The sequence below is a fragment of the Ostreococcus lucimarinus genome, chromosome 21 (assembly GCF_000092065.1).
Source record: "Ostreococcus lucimarinus CCE9901 chromosome 21, complete sequence".
Classification (NCBI taxonomy): domain Eukaryota; kingdom Viridiplantae; phylum Chlorophyta; class Mamiellophyceae; order Mamiellales; family Bathycoccaceae; genus Ostreococcus; species Ostreococcus sp. 'lucimarinus'.
In genome coordinates this window covers 61,808-83,786 of record NC_009375.1, presented here as the reverse complement: position 1 = coordinate 83,786, position 21,979 = coordinate 61,808, and the positions used below count along the sequence as shown (strand labels likewise).

Below are 21,979 nucleotides of genomic sequence, written 5' to 3'. Positions count from 1 at the left end.
ATCGAGCGCGTCTCTGACGAACGCGATCGCGCGTCGGAACGGGCCGAGCGCGACGCAGATCTCGCGCGCGCCGGCGTCGACGTGCTCGAGGGTGAAGATCGCGCGCTCGGCGGGGAGCACGACGTCGACGGTGACGCCGGGCGCGGGTTTCGGCGCGGACGCGCGCGCGGGGACGGCGGCGCGCGACGGCGCGGACGCGGTCGCGGTCGACGCGGACCGCGCGGACGACATGCGCGACGGTGTGACGCGGCGCTCGACATTTTTGTGAATTTTTGTGAATTTTTGCGAATCCGGGCGCTCGAGCGCGCGTGCGCGCGCGAAAACGCGGAACGAGGCTGAAAATCGATGGTCGACGATACGATGGTGCTTTCGTAAGACTACAGCGCGCGCGCGCGATTCACGCCATGCCTACCACCGTCACCAGCGGGCGCGTCTCGACGTCGTCGTCTCCGTACCGGCTCGTACCGGCTGGTACCGGATTGCCGCGCCGTAACCAGCCGACGCTCGGGACGCGCTAGCAAGAGACGAGCGGGGCGCTCCAGTGCTCGTCGTACTTGGCCTTGGCGAATTCGTAGACGCTGATGTCGTGCTCGACGAGCGCGCGCAATCCCGCGACGATGGTGGGGTCGGCTTTGTACGCGTCGAGACGCGCGGCGAGCGCGGGGGCGAGCTTTTCGGCGCTGCCGTTGTGATGCTCGAGAAGAGCGCCGCTGATGTACTGCTTGTTCCCGCCGTCGTCGCCGAGATGCGCGAGGTCCGGTAGCTTTTCTCGAATGCGCTTCATACCGTTTTCGATGTCGTCTTGGAAAATGTAGCGCACGCACGACGAGGCCAAATTCGCCTTGGCGGCTTCGGCGCCGCAGGGCGTGTGACCGCCGCGCGCGCCGAGTAAGCCCGTGAGCTGCGCCGCCGTGCTGCGCTTCTGGTTGTACCACTCCAAGGGATTCAATGGGCATCCCTGGTGATTGTCCGCTGCGATCTCTTCCGCAGTCCACGACAAGTGGCCCTCGTTCGCCTCGAGACACAAATACGTGTACTCGCTCCACAGGCGAGACATCGGCTCGCGAAGGACCGTGATGTACGCGCACGGCGCGTCGACCGTTCCGCACATCCCGATGCCCGTCGCACCGGTGAAGTACATCCGTCTGCCTTCGTCGTAGTCGGCGTGCATAAATTCCTTTGAAAACGTACCCGATTTCGACTCGCGGTTTTGTTTAAACGTCCTCAACATCGTCGGAACGTGCCGCGCCTGCAACGAATTCAACGGCCTCCACGGATTCACGAGAAAGTCCGGGTGCGCGGGCTCGTGAAGCACGACCGTCTCGTGGTTCTTATTCTGCTTCAACATCTCGATGAAAACCGACCCCGCGGCTTTGGGAATGTGCACGAAGATCCACGCGTACGCCGAACCCGGCTTCGTCGCGAACGGTTTCGCCACCCCATCCTGCGGCACCACGACCGGCGCGCCCGTCGGTTCGTTCATGCACTCGTACACCTTCGTCTCGAACTCGACGTTATCGCCCGCGTCCGCCGCGTCCCACAATCCGAGCTCATCCATGTATCGCGCCGCGCACGTGTTCGCCGCCGCGTTCGCCCCCGCGCCCGTCGGCGACAACGCGCACGTCCCTCCCGCCCCTTCGCCGAGCGCCGACGCCCGCGCGGCGTCCGCGGAGCGTCCCACGATCGCGCCCATCGCGAGCAGCGTGGTTCCCGCGAAGAACAGCGCGCTCGCGACGCGCATGTTGAACACGACGTGTCGCCCAACACCCTCGGCGCTCGAGCCCGCGACGGCGCGCGACGCGGCGCGCGAGGACGAGGACGCGCGACGCGACGCGCGCTCGACGTCATCGACGTCCGGTATCAGGGAATCGCGCTCGCTCATGACGACGCGCGCGGACGAGTGGCGACGGTGGACGCGAACGCGATCGGTCGCCTCGGCGCGAGCGGCGGCGGCGAAGACGCGAAGACGCGAAGACGAAATGTTGTACGATTACACGCGACCGGTGAACTTGTGGGTGTGCTTGTGCTCCTCGCGAAGGGCGGCGAAGACGACGCGGCGCGCGCCGCCCGCGCCGGCGCCGAGCGCGGCGTGAAGCTGCTGAAGCTCGCGGTCGCCGCTCGAGTCGAGCAGGGCGAAGAGACCGGGCTTGAGCGCGGATTCGGCGACGACGCCGATGCCGCCGCCGGTGATGGCGGTGATGGCGTCGGCGAGTAAGTGGGTGCAATAACGGTCCAGACCGCTGGCCTCGGCGGATTCGTACACGAAGGAGAGCTTACCGGCGCAGCTTTCCATGACGGCGGCGCTCGCGCCCGAGGCTTTAAATCGTCGCAACGCGGCGAGGAGATCTGAACACGCCACGGTGATACCCGATACCGCGCGACGCAGGTGATCTTTTCGAGACTTCAACAGCACGCCGATGAGTTCGCACGCTTGGCAGAAAATCTTTGTCATCGCGTCGCCGTCGTCGAATACGGCGTCCGACGCGCACGCGACGCTCGGAAGCTGACACATGCGCGACACGCATCTTGTGCTTATCTCGCATCGAGGACCGAGTCTGGCGAACTCGGTGGTGATTTCGAGGAGCTTATGTACCACGGCGTTGGCGTTCGGCACCCTAATGGCGACGGTCATCGCTCGCATGCACGCATCCATCACGGTCTCAACATTTTCCTGCGCCGCCGTGCGAATCGCCTTGCCCAAATGAAACGACTTGACGAGATTCATCAAGCACCACATGGGTGCCGCCAGGGAAACATCCAAGCGATCGGACGATAAATACGCCCTTCGCGATTCTGCGTCTGTCGTCTTGAATGCGTCGACGCACGCGTCGTACATCGCAGTCAAGGGACGTTTGCCTGCGCCGTAGACGAGCTCCGACATCGTCAAACTGAGCGATTCGTGCAAATCTGCCGCTGGCGTCGCGCTTTTCGCGCCGTCACGATCCACTAAAGCGCGCGTTCCGCGCGTGTACGTGAACATAAGGACAGCTACGAGCGAGGCGTGCGCCTCGGACGTGAGCTGTGGTCCTGTCTGCTTCAACGCGTCGCACGCCGCACCGATAAAGTTGACCAGTCGCGACGTCCCGCGTGAAGATAGTTCGTTAGACGTGTCCAACAAGACTTTAATCGCAACCGCGATCGCGTTTTGGACAAAATCTGCGTCGCACGTGCGATGGAACGCCTCGCTGTAATCCAGTGTCGTCGCCGACACCGCGAGAATGAACCCAGCGGCGGAGACGCACGAGGCGACGACTTCGACAGACTCTGCGACGGGCTTGAACTCACCGTTCTCAAGACCATTTTTCATGTCGAGAATCATAGACTCAATACGCGCACGAACTTGCATCACCGCAGGTGCGTCCCAAAATTGCGCTATGGCGTCGCCTTGCTCGTCCGTGAGCTCGTCTTCCTCGTCCAAATCTGGATTACCGTCGACCCAGCCGTACTTCTCCCGCTCGGGCTCCGTGTGCACCACGTTCGCCGCCGCGAATAGGGACTCTACCAGCGATAGAGCGAACGCACCTCCGACGTTTGCGACGTTGCGCTCGATGGAGTCTTCGTTTATAAATCGGTCGTCTAAAAGACGCGCCACGTTCGTCGCCGCGTTCGTATACACCGCAGCTTTTACCTTCAACGCGCTTCCGACCAAGCTCGCCTGGAACGCACTAGTCGTCGACTCGATGAGCCTTGACGCGAGTTCTACGTCGAGCATGTTGCGAAGCGCCAGGTTGGTGACGTTCAAGTAATGCCCTCCTCGTGTGATCAACCCAGATACAATCATCGCCGAATCTTCGTCGTGCGTGGCTAAAAACGCCGAGCGCGAGCGCACGCGAGTGCACAAATCCATGGCGGATGACATGCCGAGCGATGCGGCGTTGAACATCGCGCAATCGCCTATTTGTAACGCGATAGATAGTTCGTGGACGTCGGTTTCCGATACCGCACGGTAGTGCAAGCGCTCAGCCGCATCCACGGCTCTTCGCATTCGCTTCAGCGCCGCCGAATCTTCTCTCGTGCAGTTCTTTCCAAATCCATCGGTGATGGGCGTGCTCGCCGGTCCGATCCAAAAGTCTTTTATTTTATCGCATGCCGCCTCGCCTTGCCGTTTATTCTCCACGCAATCTGCGATGATGTCTTCTAAAACGTCGCATCTTCCCGCCGCGCTGGAATCGTCATCTCTGCTCAGCGACTCCTTCAACTCCCGCGTTAAATCTACCGCACCACGCGTGATAACGCTCGCAATCGCCCTGACCCATGGTTTAAACGTCGCCACGAGTTCGCTAAACTTATCTTCCTCTTCTGTCGAAAGCGCGCCTTCGCCTTCGATGTCCGTCTCGAGGCGGCATCGATAATAGTCTAAGATTCTAGCATCCGTCGCTTGTTCGTACCAGAGGTCGATCGTGGAAGTCAACACCTTCCACGCTTCCGTTTTGGAGTCGGGCGCATCGTATGAAGTCGTCAAAGTATCCGGAACCAGCTTTAAGCACGCAGATAACAGAGATTTGATCTCCGACCCAGCCTTAGCGGATTCCTCTGGACTCACGTCTTCGCGCGGATACCGCAGCCGCGACAAATTATTCACTCGCTGTATGGCGCATCCAATCGCCGCCGACTCGGCGTTTTCGTGCTCTTGGTTCGCACGTGGACTATCACGAACGAGATGTCGTACGATGGCGGACAAGTCGACGCTCTCGGAACGAAAATAAGAATCTCGCGCCGTCGCATCCGCGACCTCGCTCAAGCCTTGGCGGAGTGATGCTACGGGCACGTACGCTCGGAGTAAGGCACCTGTGCGGGCAGGTGAGCTCTCGACGTGGGAGTGCAAACGCTGCGCGATATCTTCCGAAAACCCTTCGAGGCACGCTTGCGCTTCTGGCAGCAGTGGTTCGCCCGCGTCAATCGGACACGTCCCGAGCGCGCTTTGCAGCACTCGCGCGAGCTTGTCCAAAGAATCGTACGGCGCTCGCGCACCGCTGGGCTTCTCGTCGCCGTCGTAGGCGGTGATGAATGCCTTGCGACATATCACCATGAGATCAGGCGTTTGCCTGAGCGGGACGGTCTTGGCGGCGTCTTGAAACGCGACGAGGACTTCTTCCGAAGCCAGCGCGTCGTTGACTTTTTCGCCGTTTGCCATCGCCTCTATGACGACTTCACCTACAGATTCCATGAACTCTGGTAGCTGACGCATCTCGGCGAACGCTTTTATCATCGTTTGCGTCACCGCGACGCACTCTTCACGGGCGTCGCGCGATTTCACGAGTAAGAGCGTCAACATCACCTTGACGTGCGGCTCGACTAATCGCAAATCCAACGTTGACAACGCGCCGATGACTCTGGACCAACCTCGATCGCGCACCTCATTCGTCTTTACGACCGTTGCGATGCTGGTCACGAACGCCTGCAGCGCGCTTTCGACGCGACCTTCGTCTTCCAGAGGCGAGTAAATCGTGAAATCGACGGCAATGTCGAGTAATCCGACGAGCGCATCGACGAGCGCGGAGGCGGCGTCTTCGTCGACGCGTCGCTCACCCTTCCCGCCCGTCGGTACCGCAACGAAAGCGGCGGCGATCGGTTCAAAGAGCTCGACGAAGAGCGCGCGCGCGTCTTTTGACACCGATTCACTCGACTTGTTCGCCGAACTGCTCGCCGTGGGTTTACGCTCGTTTGCGTCTTGCTCGCACGTCGCTCGCAAGACCCAAGGCGCCAAGCGCAACGCGTCCACGTCCATGCTTTCCGCCGCTCGCGCGACGCGTGCGATGGTGTCGCAAATGAACCCGGGCGCGGACGAACGCGCGCCGCCGGCGCCGCGAGCGTCGTCCGTCGAGGCTATCGTTTTCTGCTTCTTCGCGCTCGCCGCGTCGGCGACTAAATTCGGAATCGCGCGAGCGTACATCGGGTGCAACACGAACGCCCGCATCGTCGCGTCGCACGCCTCCTTCGCACCTCTCCGCGCGTCCCCCTCGCCCGCTCGCGACCACGTCTCGACGACGCTCCACAAAAACTCAAAATCCACGCACGCCGGCGCGGGCTTATTCGGCTGCGCGTTCGCCGCCGCCGCCGCCGCCGCGAGCGCCGCGCTCATCAGCGCCGCATTCCCCTCGTCCCACATCGCGCTCTTCGCCACCTCGACGCACTCTTCGCACGACGCCCTCGCGCCGCGTCGCTCGCCGTCGTCGCGCGTCAACGCGTCGAACGCCCGTCGCAGCGTCTCCCCATCGACCGCTCGCGCCCTCGACGCCGCCGCCCGTCGCAGCGCGCGCATCACCTCCCTTCGCCCCGCGCTCGCGTCCGTCGTCATCGCGCGTCCCGATCGCGTCGCCCTTTCGCTCGCGTCCGCGAAGCACCGCCACAGCGTCTCCTCGTCCCGCGTCCCGTCCCGCGTCGCGTCGTCGCCTCGGCGCTCGCGCGTCGTCGACGCGTCGTCGCGTCGTCCCGCGCGTCGCAGTCGCGCGCGCGTCCACGCGAGGACGACCGCGCGCGCGTCGTCGTCGTCGTCGTCGTCGAGCGCGGCGCGCGCCGCGGCGAGTCGTTCGGCGTCGCTCGCGCCGTCGGCGAACAGCGTCGCGCGCAGGCGCGTCGCGCGCGACATGCCGACGCGCGCGCGGCGTCTCGCGCGCGCGCGGGCGCGCGGCGACGCGCGACGCGGTCTCGCGCGCCGTCGGCGGCGTCGCCGCGCCGTCGGTTCGTACATATAGGGCTTTACGTGATTATATATGTCTCGTATGTGCATACAGTCTAACTACCGACGAACGGTCGGTCGGTCGGACGCGCGACGGCGCGGACGCACCGCGCCGCGCACCGCGCCGCGCGATGGCGTCGACGTGGCGCCGGAACCGCCTGAGCTTTCGCGAGAAATTCGTCGACGCGTGCGACGTCGACGGCGTCGTCGTGCGGCAGTACGCGTCGAGCGAGGCGTTCGTCAAGGCGACCGGGACGACCGGGACGACCGGGACGACGACGCGCGACGACGACGACGACGACGACGACGACGACGCGGTGCCGGCGACGGGATTCACGGTGTGGGACGCGAGCGTGCTGCTGGGAAAGTACGTCGGACGGGAGAGGACGTGGCGGCGGTTGACGAAGAAGGCGCGCGAGGACGCGCGCGGGCCGACGACGCTCGAGCTGGGCGCGGGCACGGGACTGGCGACGCTGCTCGTCGCGGCGGCGCGGGGAAGCGCGGAGGGAGAGGCGGGGATGGTGTGCGCGATGACGGATTTAAAGCGGGTCGTGCCGCTGACGCGGATGAACGCGCGGGCGAATAAGGCGGAAAGCGGAGGGCGGATACCGGCGAGCGTGGCGATGGCGACGACGACGCTGCGGTGGGGACGCGCGGAGGACGTGGAGCGGTTGCCGGAGGCGATTCGGCGGCCGGACGTGGTGCTGGGAGCGGATTTGATGTATACCTCGGACGAAGGCGTGATTCGCGCGCTGGCGGCGACGACGATGGCGTTGGTGGGGCCGGGTCGCGCGGCGGTGTTCGCGGCGTGTAAAGAGCATCGACCGGAGAGCGTCGAGTTGTTCGCGTCGATCATCGAGGCGAACGGTTTCGAGGTCACGCGCGTGCCGGCGTCCGAGGCGCATCCCGATTATCCGGCGTCGAACGAGGAATTCGAGCTGCTCGAGTGCTGGCGACCGCGACCGCGCGCCGACTAATTTCAACGATTTAGCTAGCTAGAGTACCTCGAGGTACGAGGGCGAACGCGCCATCGTGGCGACGTTCGCCGTCATCCTGAGCGTCTTGTACAATAAATACCCGGTAGCGACGAGCGCCGCGGGCATGATGATGACGCCCCACTCGTAAAGAGCGTTCAAAAAGGACGTGTGAAGCACGCGCGCGCACTCCGTCGGTACGCGCGTCTTCGCCCACGCCGAGTTCGAGCGCGCCGCCGTCGGGTGCACGACGCTCATCGCCGCTCCGAGCGTCCACTCCACCTCCGCGTCGTCGATGCGCTCGATGAAATTCAAACGCTCGTCGTTTTGTGAAAATCCGAGACCGACTTCGCCGGCGGCGATGTCGTCTTCCGCGAAGTCTACGCCGAGGAGCGCCTGCACGAGCGCGGCGTCGAAGCAACGTCCGTTGAGGCGATCCGCGGGAGTGTTGGGATCCTTCCCATCGACATCCTTCACGAGCTTCGCCCACTCGATGGCGCACAGCTTTTCTCCGGCGGTCGCAATTTCCGCAAGCGTGGCCTTGGGCATGGATGGCAGCGCGCCCGGAAGGGCGACGGTGATGAAATTTGTGAGATGAAACAGCAGCGACATGCCAAGAAACCGCTCTACGCGTTTGAAATCGTCGGGCATGCGCAGCGTCACTTTTTGTTCGCGCTGCATCGATGCGATTTGTTTGCGTAATCCCACGACGCACTGGCGGTATTCGCCGGTTCCGGTCAATTCCACGCCGTCCACGGTGACGACGTGCCCCGGAAACGCGCACGCGTTTCGCGTCGTCTTCGCCGCCGCCAGCGCGCCGCGCCATCTCGTCTCCATGTGGTTCGCCCCGTACCCCAAAAACGACTCCACTTTCACCGCATTCCTCAACTCGAGCATGGACTTCACGAACGCGCCTTTGCCTTCCCTTGGCAGCGCCACGTACTGCACGCTCCCGCCGCCGACGTCAATCGCGCCGACAGACTTGAGCAAAGGATTATCGTCCTCAGAAACGCGCGCGAACGCCGGCGCCGGCGTGTTCGCGTCGTTTAATCGCCCGACCGCGGTGACGTCGACGTCTGACAAGTAATTCGCCGCCAGCCACGCGTAAAATCCTTCCTCGGCGCCGTCGACGGTTCGAAAATGTCCGTACCCGTGCCGCGTCCCCGTCTCAGCCTCCACCGCCTCCCTCACCTCGCGCCACAGCGCTTGTTGCTTCGCCGGCGTCAACACGCGAAATCCAGCCGTGGCCCACACGTACACGGGCGTTCGCGCGCGCTCGACGCGATCCGGGATCTTCGCCAACGCCGCGCGCACCGCCGGCATCAACTCCTCGCGCACCCGTCCTCCCATCTCCGCCAACGGCAGTCTCGTCTTCTCCTTCGTCCCGAGCGTGCGCATCTCGAACAACGATCCTCTCCCTTTCGCTTTCCTCGCGTTTTCTATCGCGAACGCGTGCGCGCGGCACCCCGTGCTCCCGGCGTCGACGAAGACGACGTGCGTCGGCGTTCGCGCGCACGTCGCCGATCGCCCCTCGTGCGTCAGCGTCGCCAGCGTCGTCGTCACCAGCGCGCACAGCGCGAAGAACATCGACGGCCGGTGGAAGCGGTGGCGACCGCGCCGCGCCGACGCGCCCGGCGCCGACGCGTTCGACGAGAGACTGCCCGTGGAGGATAAAGATGACCCGCGCGCGTGCGACGCCTTTTGCGGGCTCGCGTCGAGCGCGTCGATCGCGAGATCGCTCGTCGCGGACGACGCCTTGCGCATGACGTCCGCGCGCGACGTCGCGCGTCGCATCGACCGCGACCGCGCGCGCGTGTGCGGCGACGCGACGCGCGACGTGACGACACTTCATGACGCGCATTCCAACCATCAATCTCGCGCGCGACGGCTCCGCGCGCGGTTTGACGGACGCGTTCGCGTCGGACGATTTCGCTCGACGCGGATTCGCGTTCGTCGCGCACGAGGGCGCGCTGCCCGAGCCGGAGATCGTTCGAAAGTGTTTCGCGGAGAGCAGGACGTTCTTCGACTCGAGCGACGAGACGAGGAAGCGCGCGCTGACGGGCGACGCGCCGGGGATCGGGTACACCGCGTTCGCGTCCGAAAAGTTAGACCCGTCGAGTTCGAGCGTCGGCGACAGTAAGGAGGGGTTTTACGTCGTGCGGGAACGCGCGAAGAATCGATGGCCCAGCGCGGCGTTCGAAGACGCGGCGACGACGTATTACGAATCGATGTACGCGCTCGGGAAACGGCTGTTGCCCGCGTTGGCGCGCGCGTGCGGCGTGAACGACGCGTACTTTGACGCGCATTGGTCGGCGTCGTCGCATAATTGCGTGCTGAGGTTTTTAAAGTACTCGGCGTCGAGGAGCGACGAAGGCGAAGGCCAATTCGCCTGCGGCGCGCACACGGATTACGGCGCCTTGACGATTTTGGCGGTGGAGAACGACGGCTCGACGGGGTTGGAGATTTACGACCGAGAGACAGAGACGTGGGTGCCGGTGACGCCGCCTCCGGATCATTTCGTGTTGAACGTCGGGGACTTGCTGGAGAGATGGTCCAACGGACGGTTCGCTTCCACGCGACACCGCGTGATGACGACGGGCGAGCGCGAACGGTTTTCGATACCGTTTTTCTTCGAGCCGAGTTACGACGCCGTGATTGAACCGGTGTGTGTGGGTGACGGCGAGGCGGCGAAATACGCGCCGATTCGCTTCGGCGATTACTTGCAGGAAAAGTACGCGCAGACGTACGAGTAAAGAAATGTGCTTGCGATGTATTTGGTACAAGAGAAAAAAATTAGCAATGCAGTAGTAGTGGTAGCAAATGCAGCGCGGCGTGCGGTGCTTGTAAATGTAGTGTATCAATCGACGTTTTTGCGCCACGCCGACGTCTTTTGTTCGCCCCCCAGTCCATCCGTGGCGAGTTCGCTCGCGATGTTGCCGTCGTCGCGCACGTGGTGGCTCATCTTCGTCGGCTTCGCCAGGCGACCTTCGTTTTTTTGTTCCACTTGCGCGCGCATTTGTGCGCACACGTCAAACATTCGCCATTCCTCCACGCGACATCGGCGGCACGATGATTCCAAAAACGCGAGCGTCACCGTACTGACGCGCACGCCGGCGTCCTTCAAGTGATCGAACACCTCCAGCGCGTCGTCGATGCGATCTTCGTGACAGCACACTTCGATGAGGCACTCATACATGGCGCGCACATCGCCGATGTAATCGTTCCCTTCACTCGAAGTGTGCTTACGCGCCTTGGAAAATGATTGAGCCTTTGGGGAGTCGCGCCAGATATCCAATGCTCGGTCAAGTTTTTCGCTTCGCGCCATGGCGACTATGAGCGCGCATCGCGCTTCGGCGTCGATGACGTCCAAGACTTGTGGCCCATTGTCTTCATCCGCGCGTTTAAACGCGGCTTCGAAGACGCCGATCGCGCGAGCGAGCAAGAGTTCCGCATCGTCGGGGTCCGGGCTCGTCGAAGCGACGCTCAAGACGGTGACTAGCGCCGACCGCGTGCCCGCGTCGAGTTTGTGTCCTAAACGTGTGAAACGTTTGTACGACTCCCAAGCCCAATCGACGAATCCATCGCGACTACTCGCGACGATGAACTCCTTGAACGTTTGCTCACGCGGTTCCAAGTTACGCGAGTTCATCATAGAGATGAAGCGATTGGCGCGCTCGACGTAACCCGCCGAACACAAGGCCCGAATGATGGCTTCAAGCGTCTCTTGTTCGAGCTTGCCTTTACGACGAACCGTCTTTTTCACTTCTTCGAGCATTTCTTCAATGCGACCGGCGCGTGATATGACGCGCAAGAACGTGTTAGAGCACCAGTCGTTCATCTGGACGTCACGCTCCGTCATATCACGAAGCACCGAGTACGCGCGCTCGACGCTCTCCTCGACATCCTCGACGTAACAGCACGCTTGCAGTGCGCACCCGAAAGTCACAGTCGTGCAGTTGACATCAGCTTCAATCATGCGCGCGTACGTTTCAAACGCAGATAACGGCCGGTTGCCTTTGACCTGAGCGTCCATGAGCGCGGTGAACAAAAACTCGTTCGGCGTCACGCCGTCGTCGATGGCGGCTTTGAATATTTTTTCCGCCTCGGTGACTTTACTTCCACGCTTTGATCGGCTCAAGGCGACGATGAGCGCGACGTACGTTCGCACTGTAGGATTGATTCCGTTCGAGACCATGTCGTGATACAGTCCCATGGCCTTGACGTCGTCATCAGCGCACGCGTAGATGAGGGAGTTGTACGTAATCGTATCTGGAAGTTGACGTTCCAACCCTCTCCGCGCGCGCGCGTTCCAATTCTCTTCGTGCGCCTTGCGGTACTTGAAAATATCGTTTTTGAAGTCGTCGTAGACTTTAAACGCACTCTTGAAATCACCAAAGTGCAAATGTGTGGCGATTAAGCCGTTGCGAACGCCCGTGCAGTCTCGAACCATCGCCGGGCTCTGTTCGATTTCGCGCTGCACGCGGGCAAAGTACTCGATGCCCTCCTTCGACGCTTCGAGCGCGGACGTCAAGGCGTACGTCAAGTGCAACCATTCGTGTCCCACACGATGCGAGCGAGTAGAAATCATAATCTTGAGCACTTCGATCGCGCGCGCGGCGCGCCCACATCGAGCGCAAAGCGTTATCAACGCCGACCAGACGCGTCCGTTGGGCGTTGACTCGGCGCGCCGTTCGTCCCACTGCGCGTCCTCTATGAGCGCTTGCACGACGCTCTCTCCGCGTTCCATCGCGACATCACGCTCGATTTGCTCGAGCGCGACGCCGCGAGCATACGTCTGGAGCATAGAAGTCACCATGTGATCGTTCCCTGCGTTGCCACACGCGCCAGATTCCAACGCTTGAGCGAACAAGTCCTCCGACCAACGCACGTCGACGTCGTCCGCCGCCGCGCCCGCGGCGAGCATGGCGCCGTATGTGATCATGGTTGGCTGTAAATTCGCCGTCTCGATCTCTTCCCAAGCCCACATCGCGCCCGGGAAGTGCTTTTTGCGCGTCGCCGCGGATATGACGCCGTTGTACGAACGAATATTCGGCGCGCAATTCGGCGTCGTCTTCATGCGCTCGAGCGTCGCCCTCGCGCCGTCGTAATCACCCCCGTGCGCACACACGTCTATGTACGCGTTGTACACCACCGTATCCACCGCATTGACCGCATTCGCTTCCTCGAACACCTCTCGCGCCGTCCTAGCCTTTCCGCACCGTCCCGCCGCGCACACGAGCGCGCTGTACGCGTACGGATCCGGCTCCAACCCCGCTTCGTCTCGTCGAAGCTCAAACGCCTCTCGCGCGATGTTCCACTGATTCGACCCCTCCTCGCGACCGCACAGATAAATCACCGTGCAATACAAATCCTTCCCGCGCGCGAAATCGCGATCGCGCGCGTCGAAGAGACGCGCGTACCGCAGCGCCGCGTCCATCCTGTACGTCTTCACGCACAGCTTCATGAACCCCTTATGCGATTTCGCGAGCGATTTCGCCATCGCTTTCGACACCACCGCGCGCGTCATCCGCGCGTCCCCTTCCCCCCGCCTCGCCAGCGTCGCCAGCGCCTTCACCGCACCGTCGACGTCCCCGGCGCGCAGCGCCTCCGCGTGTCCCCGCCTCGCCGCCGCCTCCGCGTCCGCGTCCGCGCCATCCGTCCCGTACGACGTCGACGTCCCTTCCCCCGCGCGCGCGTCCATCCCGACGTCCGTCCGTCGCGCGCGGTACGCCCTGTATTCCCTCCGCGCGCGTTCGCGTTCGCGTTCGCCCTCGCTCGCGCCGCGCTCGCGCCCTCGTCCCGCGCGCGTCTCTCCTCGCGTCTCATCCCGCGCGCGCGCGCCGTCGTCCCTGTCCGGCACGATCGCGCGTCGCGCGACCATCGTCCGCGTCCCGCGCGCGCGCGCGGCGCCCGTCGCGCGCGGCGGCGCGCCGCACGCGCGTCGAATCGCCATCGCACCGCCGCCGCCGAATCCCAACCCGAATTCGCGTCGCTTCCGAGCGTCGCTCGACGCTCGCGGCGGACGCGCGTCGACGCGCGACGCGCGCGCGTCGCGCGCGCGTCGCTCCGACGCGCGGCGCGCTCGCGGCGCGACTCGGCGCGCGTCGGCGCGGCGATGTGACGCCGCGCGTCCGTCGGCACTTCCCGCGGCGCGCGCGCGATGGCGGACGAGGTCGACACCGCGCGCATGCGATCGCGCCGCGCGACGGACTCGTCGTCGGACGCGCGCGCGCGCGGACGCGCGCGACCGACGGCGCGCGCGCGCGCGCGCGTCGGATGCTGCTTCGGCGCGCGGGACGCGGCGTCGGACGACGAGGACGCGCGACGCGACGCGAGCGATGGGTCGACGAGCGCGAGCGACGCCGACGCGGGTCGGACGTCGGACGGGACGCGCGCGCGCGCGACGTCGACGGCGTCGGCGTCGACGTCGGCGTCGGCGTCGGCGGGCGAGGCGAAGGCGAGGCGGCAGAGCGTCGACTACGCGCTGCGCGCGAGTCAGGGATCGCTCGCGTCGGGGGAAGAGGCGACGGCGAACGCGAACGGAGGAGACGATGAGTTCGTCGGCGACGCGGGATCGGCGGAGCTGACGTATTTCGTGAAGCTGAACGCGAAGATGCTGGCGAAGCGACGGAGAGCGACGAAGAGCGAATTGGAACCGCTGTGCGAGGCGCTGTCGCAGACGTTTACGTTTTCTGAGCTCGATGCGAACGTCAGGCGACGCGTGGCGAGCGAAATGTTCTTCATCAACGTGCCGGAGGGGACGATTTTGATGGAGGAGGACGAACCGGGCGACGCGTTGTATCTCATCGCCGGAGGCGAATTCGACGTGCTGCAAAATCGGCTCGGCGCCGATATCAGCGTCCTCACGCGCACGAAAGGCGATATCATCGGCGAGTTAGCTTTACTTTATAGCGTGCCGCGCTCGGCGACGGTGCGGGCGAAGACGCGGTCGCAGGTTTGGGTGTGCACGCAACAAGTCTTCAAGAGGGAGGTCAAGCACAGCGTCGAGGCGACGACGCTCGCGAAGAATTTATTCCTCGAACAAGTTCCCGTGCTCAGCGCTTTACCGATCGACACGCGGAAGTCGTTCGCGGATGCCTTGGAGACGGTCTCGTTCGACCCGTACACGGACGTTATTACCGAAGGCGAAGCGTGCGACGGTAAATTTTACCTCGTCAATTCGGGGCGAGCGCAAGTTTCCAAGCTCGACCCGGACACGGGTGAACCGCGCACGGTGAATCACTTGTTTCGACACGACTTTTTTGGTGCTTCCGAGATCATTCGCGGTGATGAACCGCGAGAGTACACCGTGCGATGCGTGGAAACTCCTCTGGTGTGTTACGTCGTCAATCGAGACGTGTTCCTCGAGAAGCTGTCATCCGTGCGCGAAGATTTACTTCGAGAAAAGTCTCGAGAAGTCATTCGTAATCGCATGCGGCAGCTCAAGGGTGAAAAGTCGTGGCGCTCCGCCCGAATTCGCCTGTTAGGTAGCGCGCGCGTGGGAGGAAAGAAGGTGAACATTAGCATGTACGGCTCAGTAAACCCGAGGTCGTTCGCCACGGACGTCAATCGGGAGTTGGGGTCGATCGATTTAGTGGAGAAGGAAATGCTCGGTGGAGGCACTGGTGGGCACGTGTATCGCGTTATTCAAGAAGGTATGAATGTGTCGTCACCGCGCGCCTTCGCGCTCAAGCGCGTGCGTAAGCGTGCCGTGATGGAGAGTCCGTCGCACATTTTCTGCGAAAAGGAAGTCACGAGCGAAATCAGCCACTTTTCGTTGATGTGTCAGCACGCCAGTTTCCAAGACAGGAATCATCTGTACATGCTTTTCGACATCATGGATGGGTGTGACTTGATGGACATGCTTGCGAGCGCGGTGCAAGTGAAGTTAATTCCGACACAAATCGATGGTGAGATTCGCCACGTGCCCACGCAGATTGGCATCAGCGAAGACACGGCGCGATACTACACCGCCATGGTTATTCTCGCGTTCGAGTATCTGCACGGCAACCAAATCATCTATCGCGACTTGAAGCCAGAGAATGTATTGCTTGCGCTCAACGGCAAATGTAAGCTCGGAGATTTTGGCTACGCGAAGAAACTTGACGTCGGCGAACGCGCGTTTACGTTTTGCGGCACCCCTGGGTACGTGGCGCCAGAAATTGTGCTGTCCACGGGATACGGCTACGCCGTCGATTGGTGGGCGCTGGGTGTTTTGACGTACGTCACAATAACGGGACAACAGCCGTTCACGATATCAAAGGATCCGTCCCAAAAAGACGATCCATTGAAAGTGATGCGGCGAATCGTGGACATGTCGTACGAGGTGCAATACCCCACGTACGCCACCGACGAGGCGTGCAATTTTATTTCTCAGCTCTTGCAGCGAAACTCGGCGAAAAGGCTCGGAAACATGCAAGGCGGGGTCAGTCAGATTAAGAGACACCCTTGGTTCGCCAAGTTTGACTGGGCGCTGCTAGAGAGTGGCGAGTACACGCCCAAGCCGCTGACGCTTTCGCGGCAGTTTTTAGAAATTCAGCGCGAACGTCTTATCGAGATCGAACGGGAATCGTTGCTCGCAACTGAAATGGATTCGGCGAGAGGACCGACGGATGCGTCTATGAATCGTGCGAACGAGATTTTCAAGGATTTTTAAGAGCCATGACAGAAAGTGCTCACATCACAGCGTTACAGCGTTTTAGCTACATAGGTCAAATTTGTCATTATACCATACATCATCGTCATCGCTTGAACAAAAATTGCAAGTCTTCGGCAGTCAGTTGAGAAAGCGCGGCTTGATTGCCGTCCATACACCCTTCGAACACAAGCTGCTTCTTTTCTTGAAGCTCCATCATGCGTTCTTCAATCGTGCCTTTGGTCGAAAATCGAACAGCGGTCACCGGTCGAAGCTGCCCGATGCGATGTGCGCGCATCACGGCTTGCATTTCCACCGCTGGGTTCCACCATGGCTCAAGAACGTATACGTAATTCGCCGCTTGCAAGTTGAGTCCTTCACCGCCAGATTTGAGACTCATCAAGATCACGCTGACGTTTGGATCTTCTCGGAAAGCTTGCAAATTCGCCGCGCGTTGCGTGACCGGCATGGAACCGAGAAGCTTGGCGATGGTAAACTTGGCCTTTTTCAAACGCCATTCGACGATTTCTATCATGGCTGTGTACTGCGAAAACACGATGGCTTTGTTTAAGTGCCCATTTTCTTGATTACGCATGTCTCGCAGAGCGTTAACGAGCGTCTCAACCTTTGTGCTCGACGTGTACTGCGTGAGATCGAGCTTGTTGAGAATTGACTTGTCTGGTAGCGCATCCTTGAAATTACGACTAATGGCACTCTTGACGTTTTCGAGACTTTCTGGAGAGAAGTCAATCGTCAACGCCGTGCGACAGACGGGACAAGTCACTTTTTTGCCATCCGCAGGCGCACAAGACGCGTATTGCATGATGCACTCACGATGGAAAATGTGTTTGCAATTCGCCAGAGCCGCGTCTTCTTCCTCAATTTCGTCCTGACACATGCCACAATAATGCTTCGGAACGTCGGTGTCTGCCGGGGATTCAACTTTCGGCGCGTCAGGGGCGTCTTTTTTCACGTTCGCACTCTTCGAATGAATCACCAAGTACGGATGATCGCACGCTTGTCGCAGTCGTGCGAGGAGCTCGAAGACGTGTGCGTAGTTGTGCAAAACGCTCCCTTTCTTCACGAACGCGTCGAACTTCGAGCGCGTCAGCATGTACAGAGACTCGTAAAAGTCTTGTTCAACCTCATTGAATGTGTTTTCTTGAATGATAATCTTCAAGTCCGGCAGTCGCACGTCCTCGGCGCGTTCCGCCTTGGTCCGGCGAAGTTGCATCGGCAACAAAATGTCATTTCTAAGAGTCAGCATCGCTTTCTTGCCGTCACCGATGTAGCCATAACGGTTGATCGGGTTTAGCACGGTGCGATTGAAATGCGAATAATGCCTAGGAGCGCCGCATCCGCAGTTGGTACAAAATCGCGCCTGAGGACCGAAGTTCCAGGTGAGCGTTTTGCACTCGCAACCCTTCGTCGAACAAAAGTAAAACGCGTACGGATCCATACGCAAAAATCTCACCAAGCTGTAAAGATCGCCGATTCGATTCTGCAACGGTGTACCTGTCAAACACCACTTATACGTGGATTTCAAAGCGTAGATACACTTGGCGGTGTTGCTCGTGCGCGCCTTGATCTTGTGCGCTTCGTCGAGAACGATTCGGTGCCACTGCGTGCGATGAAGAAGGGAATCCGACAAATCTACGTCGTCTTCGTCTTCAAACTGGCTCCCACCTTGCGAACCACCTTGCGAGGTTTGCGGAATGTCGTCGATGTTGGACGCCTTCACGTCGTCCGCTTCCTCGGTTTTCGCCGGCGTTTTCTTTTTCTTCTGTTTCTTCTTTGGCTTTCTATCTTCGCTCTCGCTATCGTCGACTAATATGATCTCATCATCTTCGCTATCACTGTCCGGTTTGTAATCACTTTCAGCCTCGCCGTCGCTAGCTTCGCGCAGACTCTTCTTCTTTTTCTTTGCGCTCGAAGTCGAAGTCGCTTTACCCGAAGCCTTCGACTTGCGCTTCTGCGCCTTCTTCACCGTACTCGCTATCGCCGCCGTTGACGCGTCAGCCAAGGCGGGCTCGTTCACTGACTCGACCTCTTTTTCTTTCTCCTCAATCGACTCCTCTTTGATATTCTCAACTACAATCGTCGGCACTGGAAGCTGCGAAATCAAAGCTTTCAGAACTTCGCTCGGCTCGGCGACGCCGTCTTCAACTTCCTCCTTGACGACGACGACGTCGCCGCCCGGGGCGAGACCTGAAGCCGCGCGTGCGCGCGCCTTGTGCGCGCCATCATACATGCTCAGCGTCTCCCGTCCGGCCATCGCCATGAGTTCCTTGTATACGTTCGCCATCGTGGGAATCCCCTTCTTCACGTCCTTGGCGCTGCCCGGCTTGATTTTCAGCGTGCGCATGGCTTTTTCGTTCGCCACGTCGCGCGTCACCTCGCGCCGCGCGAGTTTTTCCGTGCGCACGGCGTCTGGTCCACAGAAGTACTTCAAGTGCGTCACCATGGAGCGAGGTAAGTACTTTTTCCCACACCACTGACACGCCGTCAAGTGTCGGTTGATGATTTTCCGCCACTCGGCTTCGACGACGGGATACGTCGTCAACACGACGTCGTATCCTTTAAAGTCTCCTTCCACGACGTTTGCGCGATCAGCGTAATACACAAACACGCGCAGCGACCCTTCCTCGACGCACGATTTGATCTCTTCTTCCCACTGAACGAGCGCCGACGTCGGCACCACCACGAGCGTCGGCGGCGGTCTGTCGTCGTCCGTCACCATCTCCCCCACCTCGGCGCGGTCTCGCATCCACGCCTCCTTCCTCGCCAGCAACATCGATATGCACTGTATCGTCTTCCCCATCCCCATCTCATCCGCCAATATCCCCCCCTTCGCATCGCCGCTCTCGTTATCGCACATCCACCGCAACCCCTCGCGCTGAAACCCCAACAACGGCCGCGTCAACGCCCGCGGCGCCTCCATCGGTTCCACCGCCGGCCGACGCAAAAACTCCTCGCTCGTCACGTCCAACGCCGTGTTCTCGATCTCCGGCCGATCCGGCGACAGCACCGTCGCCAGCAACACCTCCCGATCCCCATCCTTCAGCGCGTCCAACCCGTGCACGCGCGTCTCCAGCTCCTCCCTCGTGACTCCCTCCGCGCGATAACACTCCGGATGCATCCACTTCGATATCCATCCGTAATCGCCGCCGCGATACTTGAGCGGTTCCCCGATTCGCACCGCGTCCTTCGCGATCTTCGTCGCCGATCCGAACCCCTCGTCGTCAGTCTTTTTTCTCTTCTCTTCGCGTCGATTCGTCGATTCGCCGCACCTTTTCCCCGCACTTCCCGCACTTCCCGCGTCCGCTCTTCGCGTACTCGCACGCGTGCGTGTACGCCGCGAAAGCCTCCTCGTCGTCGTCGAATATCGGGCGCCAGGTGACGCCCTTACCGTCCCACGACGGGACGATCGTGAGTTCGACCATGCGCGCGCGCGACGCCGCTCGCGGGCGCGCGAGAGGCGCGCGCGCGCGTCGAGACGCGTCGAGACGCGTCGAAAAGTGACGTCGGGGCGTTCGCGCGACGAATGACGATGACGGCGAAAAGAAAGATTCTGATTCGAACGACAAAGAGCGCGCGGTTTCGAACGCGCGCGAGAATCGACGCACGGCGAGCTTTTAAGACGCGTTCGATCGACGCGACGCCGAGGGATCGGCGAACGCGCCCGGCACGGCCGCCATCGCGTCGCGCGCGCGCGCGTCGTCGAAGCCGAAACACGCGAGCACGCGAAGCGCGAACTCGAGCAGCGCCGCGTCGCACGCGTCGAACGCGGCGTCGCGCTCGCGCTCGCCCGCGGCCGAAGACGCGAGGACGCGCTCGAGCGCCTCGAACGAGGCGCGACACGCGTCGAGGGTTCGAAAGACGTCGACGGATTCGCGAGACGCGGCGTCGCGTCTCGCCGCCGGTCCCGAAGTCGCGGATCGAGCCAGAATGGCCAGCGTGCACACCTCTCGCGCGTTCGAGTACATCTCCAGCGAATCTCGCGGATTCGTGCAATCCAGCGTCGCGCTCGTCAATCGCTCGCGAAGCGCGGCGTCGTCGAGCGTCGCGGCGTCGTCGTCGAGTTCGCGCCGCAGCGCCGCGAGTCGCCCGCGCGCGAGCGCGATCGGGCCCAACAAAAACCGCGCGTTCGCCGCCTTGCGCGCGTCCGCGACCGCCTCGAGCGGGTTCGCGCGCGCCGCGAGCGCCGGCGCGAGCGCCGGCGCGAGCGCGAGCGCGCGCAGCGCGTCGCGTCGCGTCGTCGATGTCGTCGTCGTCGTCCGGTCGGCGCGCGCGACGACGCCGCGACGCCGCGAGCGACGCGCCGGCGCGCCGCGGTCGACGCGCGCGCGCGCGCGCGCCGTCGTCGCGCGCATGTCGCCCGCGATTCGTCGTCGAGTCGACGAATGACGCGCGCGCGCGCGCATTCTCGCATGCATTCATTCGCGCGCGTTCGAACACTCCGCGACGCGCGTTCGAATCGCGCGCCATGACCGCGTCGACGCCCGCGAGCGCGTCGTCGTCGAGCGTCGCGGACGACGTCGAGCGGCTGCGACGAATCGCGCGCGACGCCGCGGAGAAGACGCACGACGTCTCGCGACGGTTACGAATCGCCGAGTCGGCGCTCGACGACCTGCGCGGCGCGCGCGCGAACGCGCGCGTCGCGACGGAGACGGCGATCGAGATCAACGTCGCGAGAGGCTCGAACGACGCGTCCGAAGCGATGAAGAGCGACGCGCGGCGGACGATGCGGGCGACGCGCGAGACGCGGGCGACGTTCGGCGACGCGGGCGCGGAGGGCGAGGCGACGGTGAGGTTCGCGAGCGCGCGGGCGGATTATCTGGCGAACGAGGACGAGTACGAGGCGCGAGTGGTGACGCTGGAGAAGGTGACGTTCGCGCGGACGGTGCGGGAGACGGCGAACGGGGTGAGGGTGCGGGCGCGGGCGACGCCGTTCGGCGCGGAGGGCGTGGACGCGTGCCCGGGAGGGGTCGGCGGCGCGAGACGGTCGCACAGACTCACGGGATTCGGCGCGCTCGGGTCGAACTTGATCGAAAGATGCGAACAGGACAGCATGGGGGCGGTGTCGGTGGAGTACAAGGATAGGTTCGCGGCGCACTTGGGGGTGTTCACCGGGAACCGACAACCCGAGGACAACATGGGCAAGGTGCTCGCGCAGGCGAGCGCGAAGAGCTCGACGTCCACGCGCCACGTGAACTTCGCGGTGAACGCGTCGAGGTGTCAGAGCGGCGAAGCCATCCTGGGCGTCGCGCTGACGGTGGCGAAGACGCTGCCGAAGACGACGAGAGCCGTCGTCGGTAACGCCTGGGGGCAAGTCGCCGTCAGGCAACCGAACGCGCGCGAGGATTTAACCGAGTGGGGGATCGCCGCGAGCGTGCCTCCGACCAAAGGCGCGGGACTGGTGAAGAACGCGGGATGGGGGATCGTCGCCGGCAAGCCCGCCAATCGCGGCGGCGTGCAAGCCGAGGCGTTCTTGCGCATCGGTTCCGACGGCGAAGAACCCGGCTCGACGTTGATTCCGGGCGTCGTAATCTCCACGGATGATCGCGGACATCGCCAGACGACGCTGGCGTGTCGCGCGCACTTGCTGTGGTGAGTCGTCGTCGTTTAATAAGGTTGTCGTTTTAATAATCCAATTTTGTTTCGTTTCTTTAATACAGTTTCGTTTCGTCG

The 21,979-nt window shown here is 62.3% G+C and overlaps 8 protein-coding genes across 8 annotated transcripts; 4 read left to right on the top strand and 4 right to left on the bottom strand.

Annotated features, from left to right (window-relative positions):
* Positions 1 to 10: 10 nt before the first annotated feature.
* On the bottom strand, positions 11 to 6,298 carry OSTLU_25919 (predicted protein; the record flags this gene model as incomplete). The annotated part of the gene is made up of 3 exons (XM_001422764.1): positions 11 to 23; positions 410 to 1,727; positions 1,995 to 6,298. The coding sequence occupies 2 exons, from the start codon at positions 6,296 to 6,298 to the stop codon at positions 515 to 517; spliced, it is 5,517 nt and encodes a 1,838-aa protein (XP_001422801.1). The 3' UTR covers positions 11 to 23; positions 410 to 514.
* A 512-nt stretch (positions 6,299 to 6,810) lies between these two features.
* Positions 6,811 to 7,656, top strand: OSTLU_29666 (predicted protein; the record flags this gene model as incomplete). The annotated part of the gene is made up of 1 exon (XM_001422854.1): positions 6,811 to 7,656. The coding sequence occupies one exon, from the start codon at positions 6,811 to 6,813 to the stop codon at positions 7,654 to 7,656; it is 846 nt and encodes a 281-aa protein (XP_001422891.1).
* Positions 7,657 to 7,674: 18 nt separating this feature from the next.
* OSTLU_29665 (predicted protein) lies at positions 7,675 to 9,051 on the bottom strand (the record flags this gene model as incomplete). Its single annotated transcript, XM_001422763.1, has 1 exon — positions 7,675 to 9,051. One exon carries the CDS (start codon positions 9,049 to 9,051, stop codon positions 7,675 to 7,677), a length of 1,377 nt encoding a protein of 458 aa, XP_001422800.1.
* Positions 9,052 to 9,503: 452 nt separating this feature from the next.
* Positions 9,504 to 10,406, top strand: OSTLU_36774 (predicted protein; the record flags this gene model as incomplete). The annotated part of the gene is made up of 1 exon (XM_001422853.1): positions 9,504 to 10,406. One exon carries the CDS (start codon positions 9,504 to 9,506, stop codon positions 10,404 to 10,406), a length of 903 nt encoding a protein of 300 aa, XP_001422890.1.
* Positions 10,407 to 10,510: 104 nt separating this feature from the next.
* On the bottom strand, positions 10,511 to 12,730 carry OSTLU_25918 (predicted protein; the record flags this gene model as incomplete). The annotated part of the gene is made up of 1 exon (XM_001422762.1): positions 10,511 to 12,730. One exon carries the CDS (start codon positions 12,728 to 12,730, stop codon positions 10,511 to 10,513), a length of 2,220 nt encoding a protein of 739 aa, XP_001422799.1.
* Positions 12,731 to 13,832: 1,102 nt separating this feature from the next.
* OSTLU_29662 (predicted protein) lies at positions 13,833 to 16,387 on the top strand. The gene has a single exon (XM_001422852.1). It carries the CDS (start codon positions 14,267 to 14,269, stop codon positions 16,307 to 16,309), a length of 2,043 nt encoding a protein of 680 aa, XP_001422889.1. The 5' UTR covers positions 13,833 to 14,266; the 3' UTR covers positions 16,310 to 16,387.
* A 7-nt stretch (positions 16,388 to 16,394) lies between these two features.
* CHR3501 (predicted protein) lies at positions 16,395 to 19,427 on the bottom strand (the record flags this gene model as incomplete). Its single annotated transcript, XM_001422761.1, has 2 exons — positions 16,395 to 18,071; positions 18,684 to 19,427. 2 exons carry the CDS (start codon positions 19,425 to 19,427, stop codon positions 16,395 to 16,397), a joined length of 2,421 nt encoding a protein of 806 aa, XP_001422798.1.
* Positions 19,428 to 19,838: 411 nt separating this feature from the next.
* On the top strand, positions 19,839 to 21,902 carry OSTLU_94138 (predicted protein; the record flags this gene model as incomplete). The annotated part of the gene is made up of 1 exon (XM_001422851.1): positions 19,839 to 21,902. The coding sequence occupies one exon, from the start codon at positions 19,839 to 19,841 to the stop codon at positions 21,900 to 21,902; it is 2,064 nt and encodes a 687-aa protein (XP_001422888.1).
* Between the last annotated feature and the right edge of the window lie 77 nt (positions 21,903 to 21,979).

Excerpts from the sequence above, each read along its gene's own strand:
- OSTLU_29662 (XM_001422852.1), top strand. The coding sequence starts at position 14,267 with ATGCTGGCGAAGCGACGGAGAGCGACGAAGAGCGAATTGGAACCGCTG.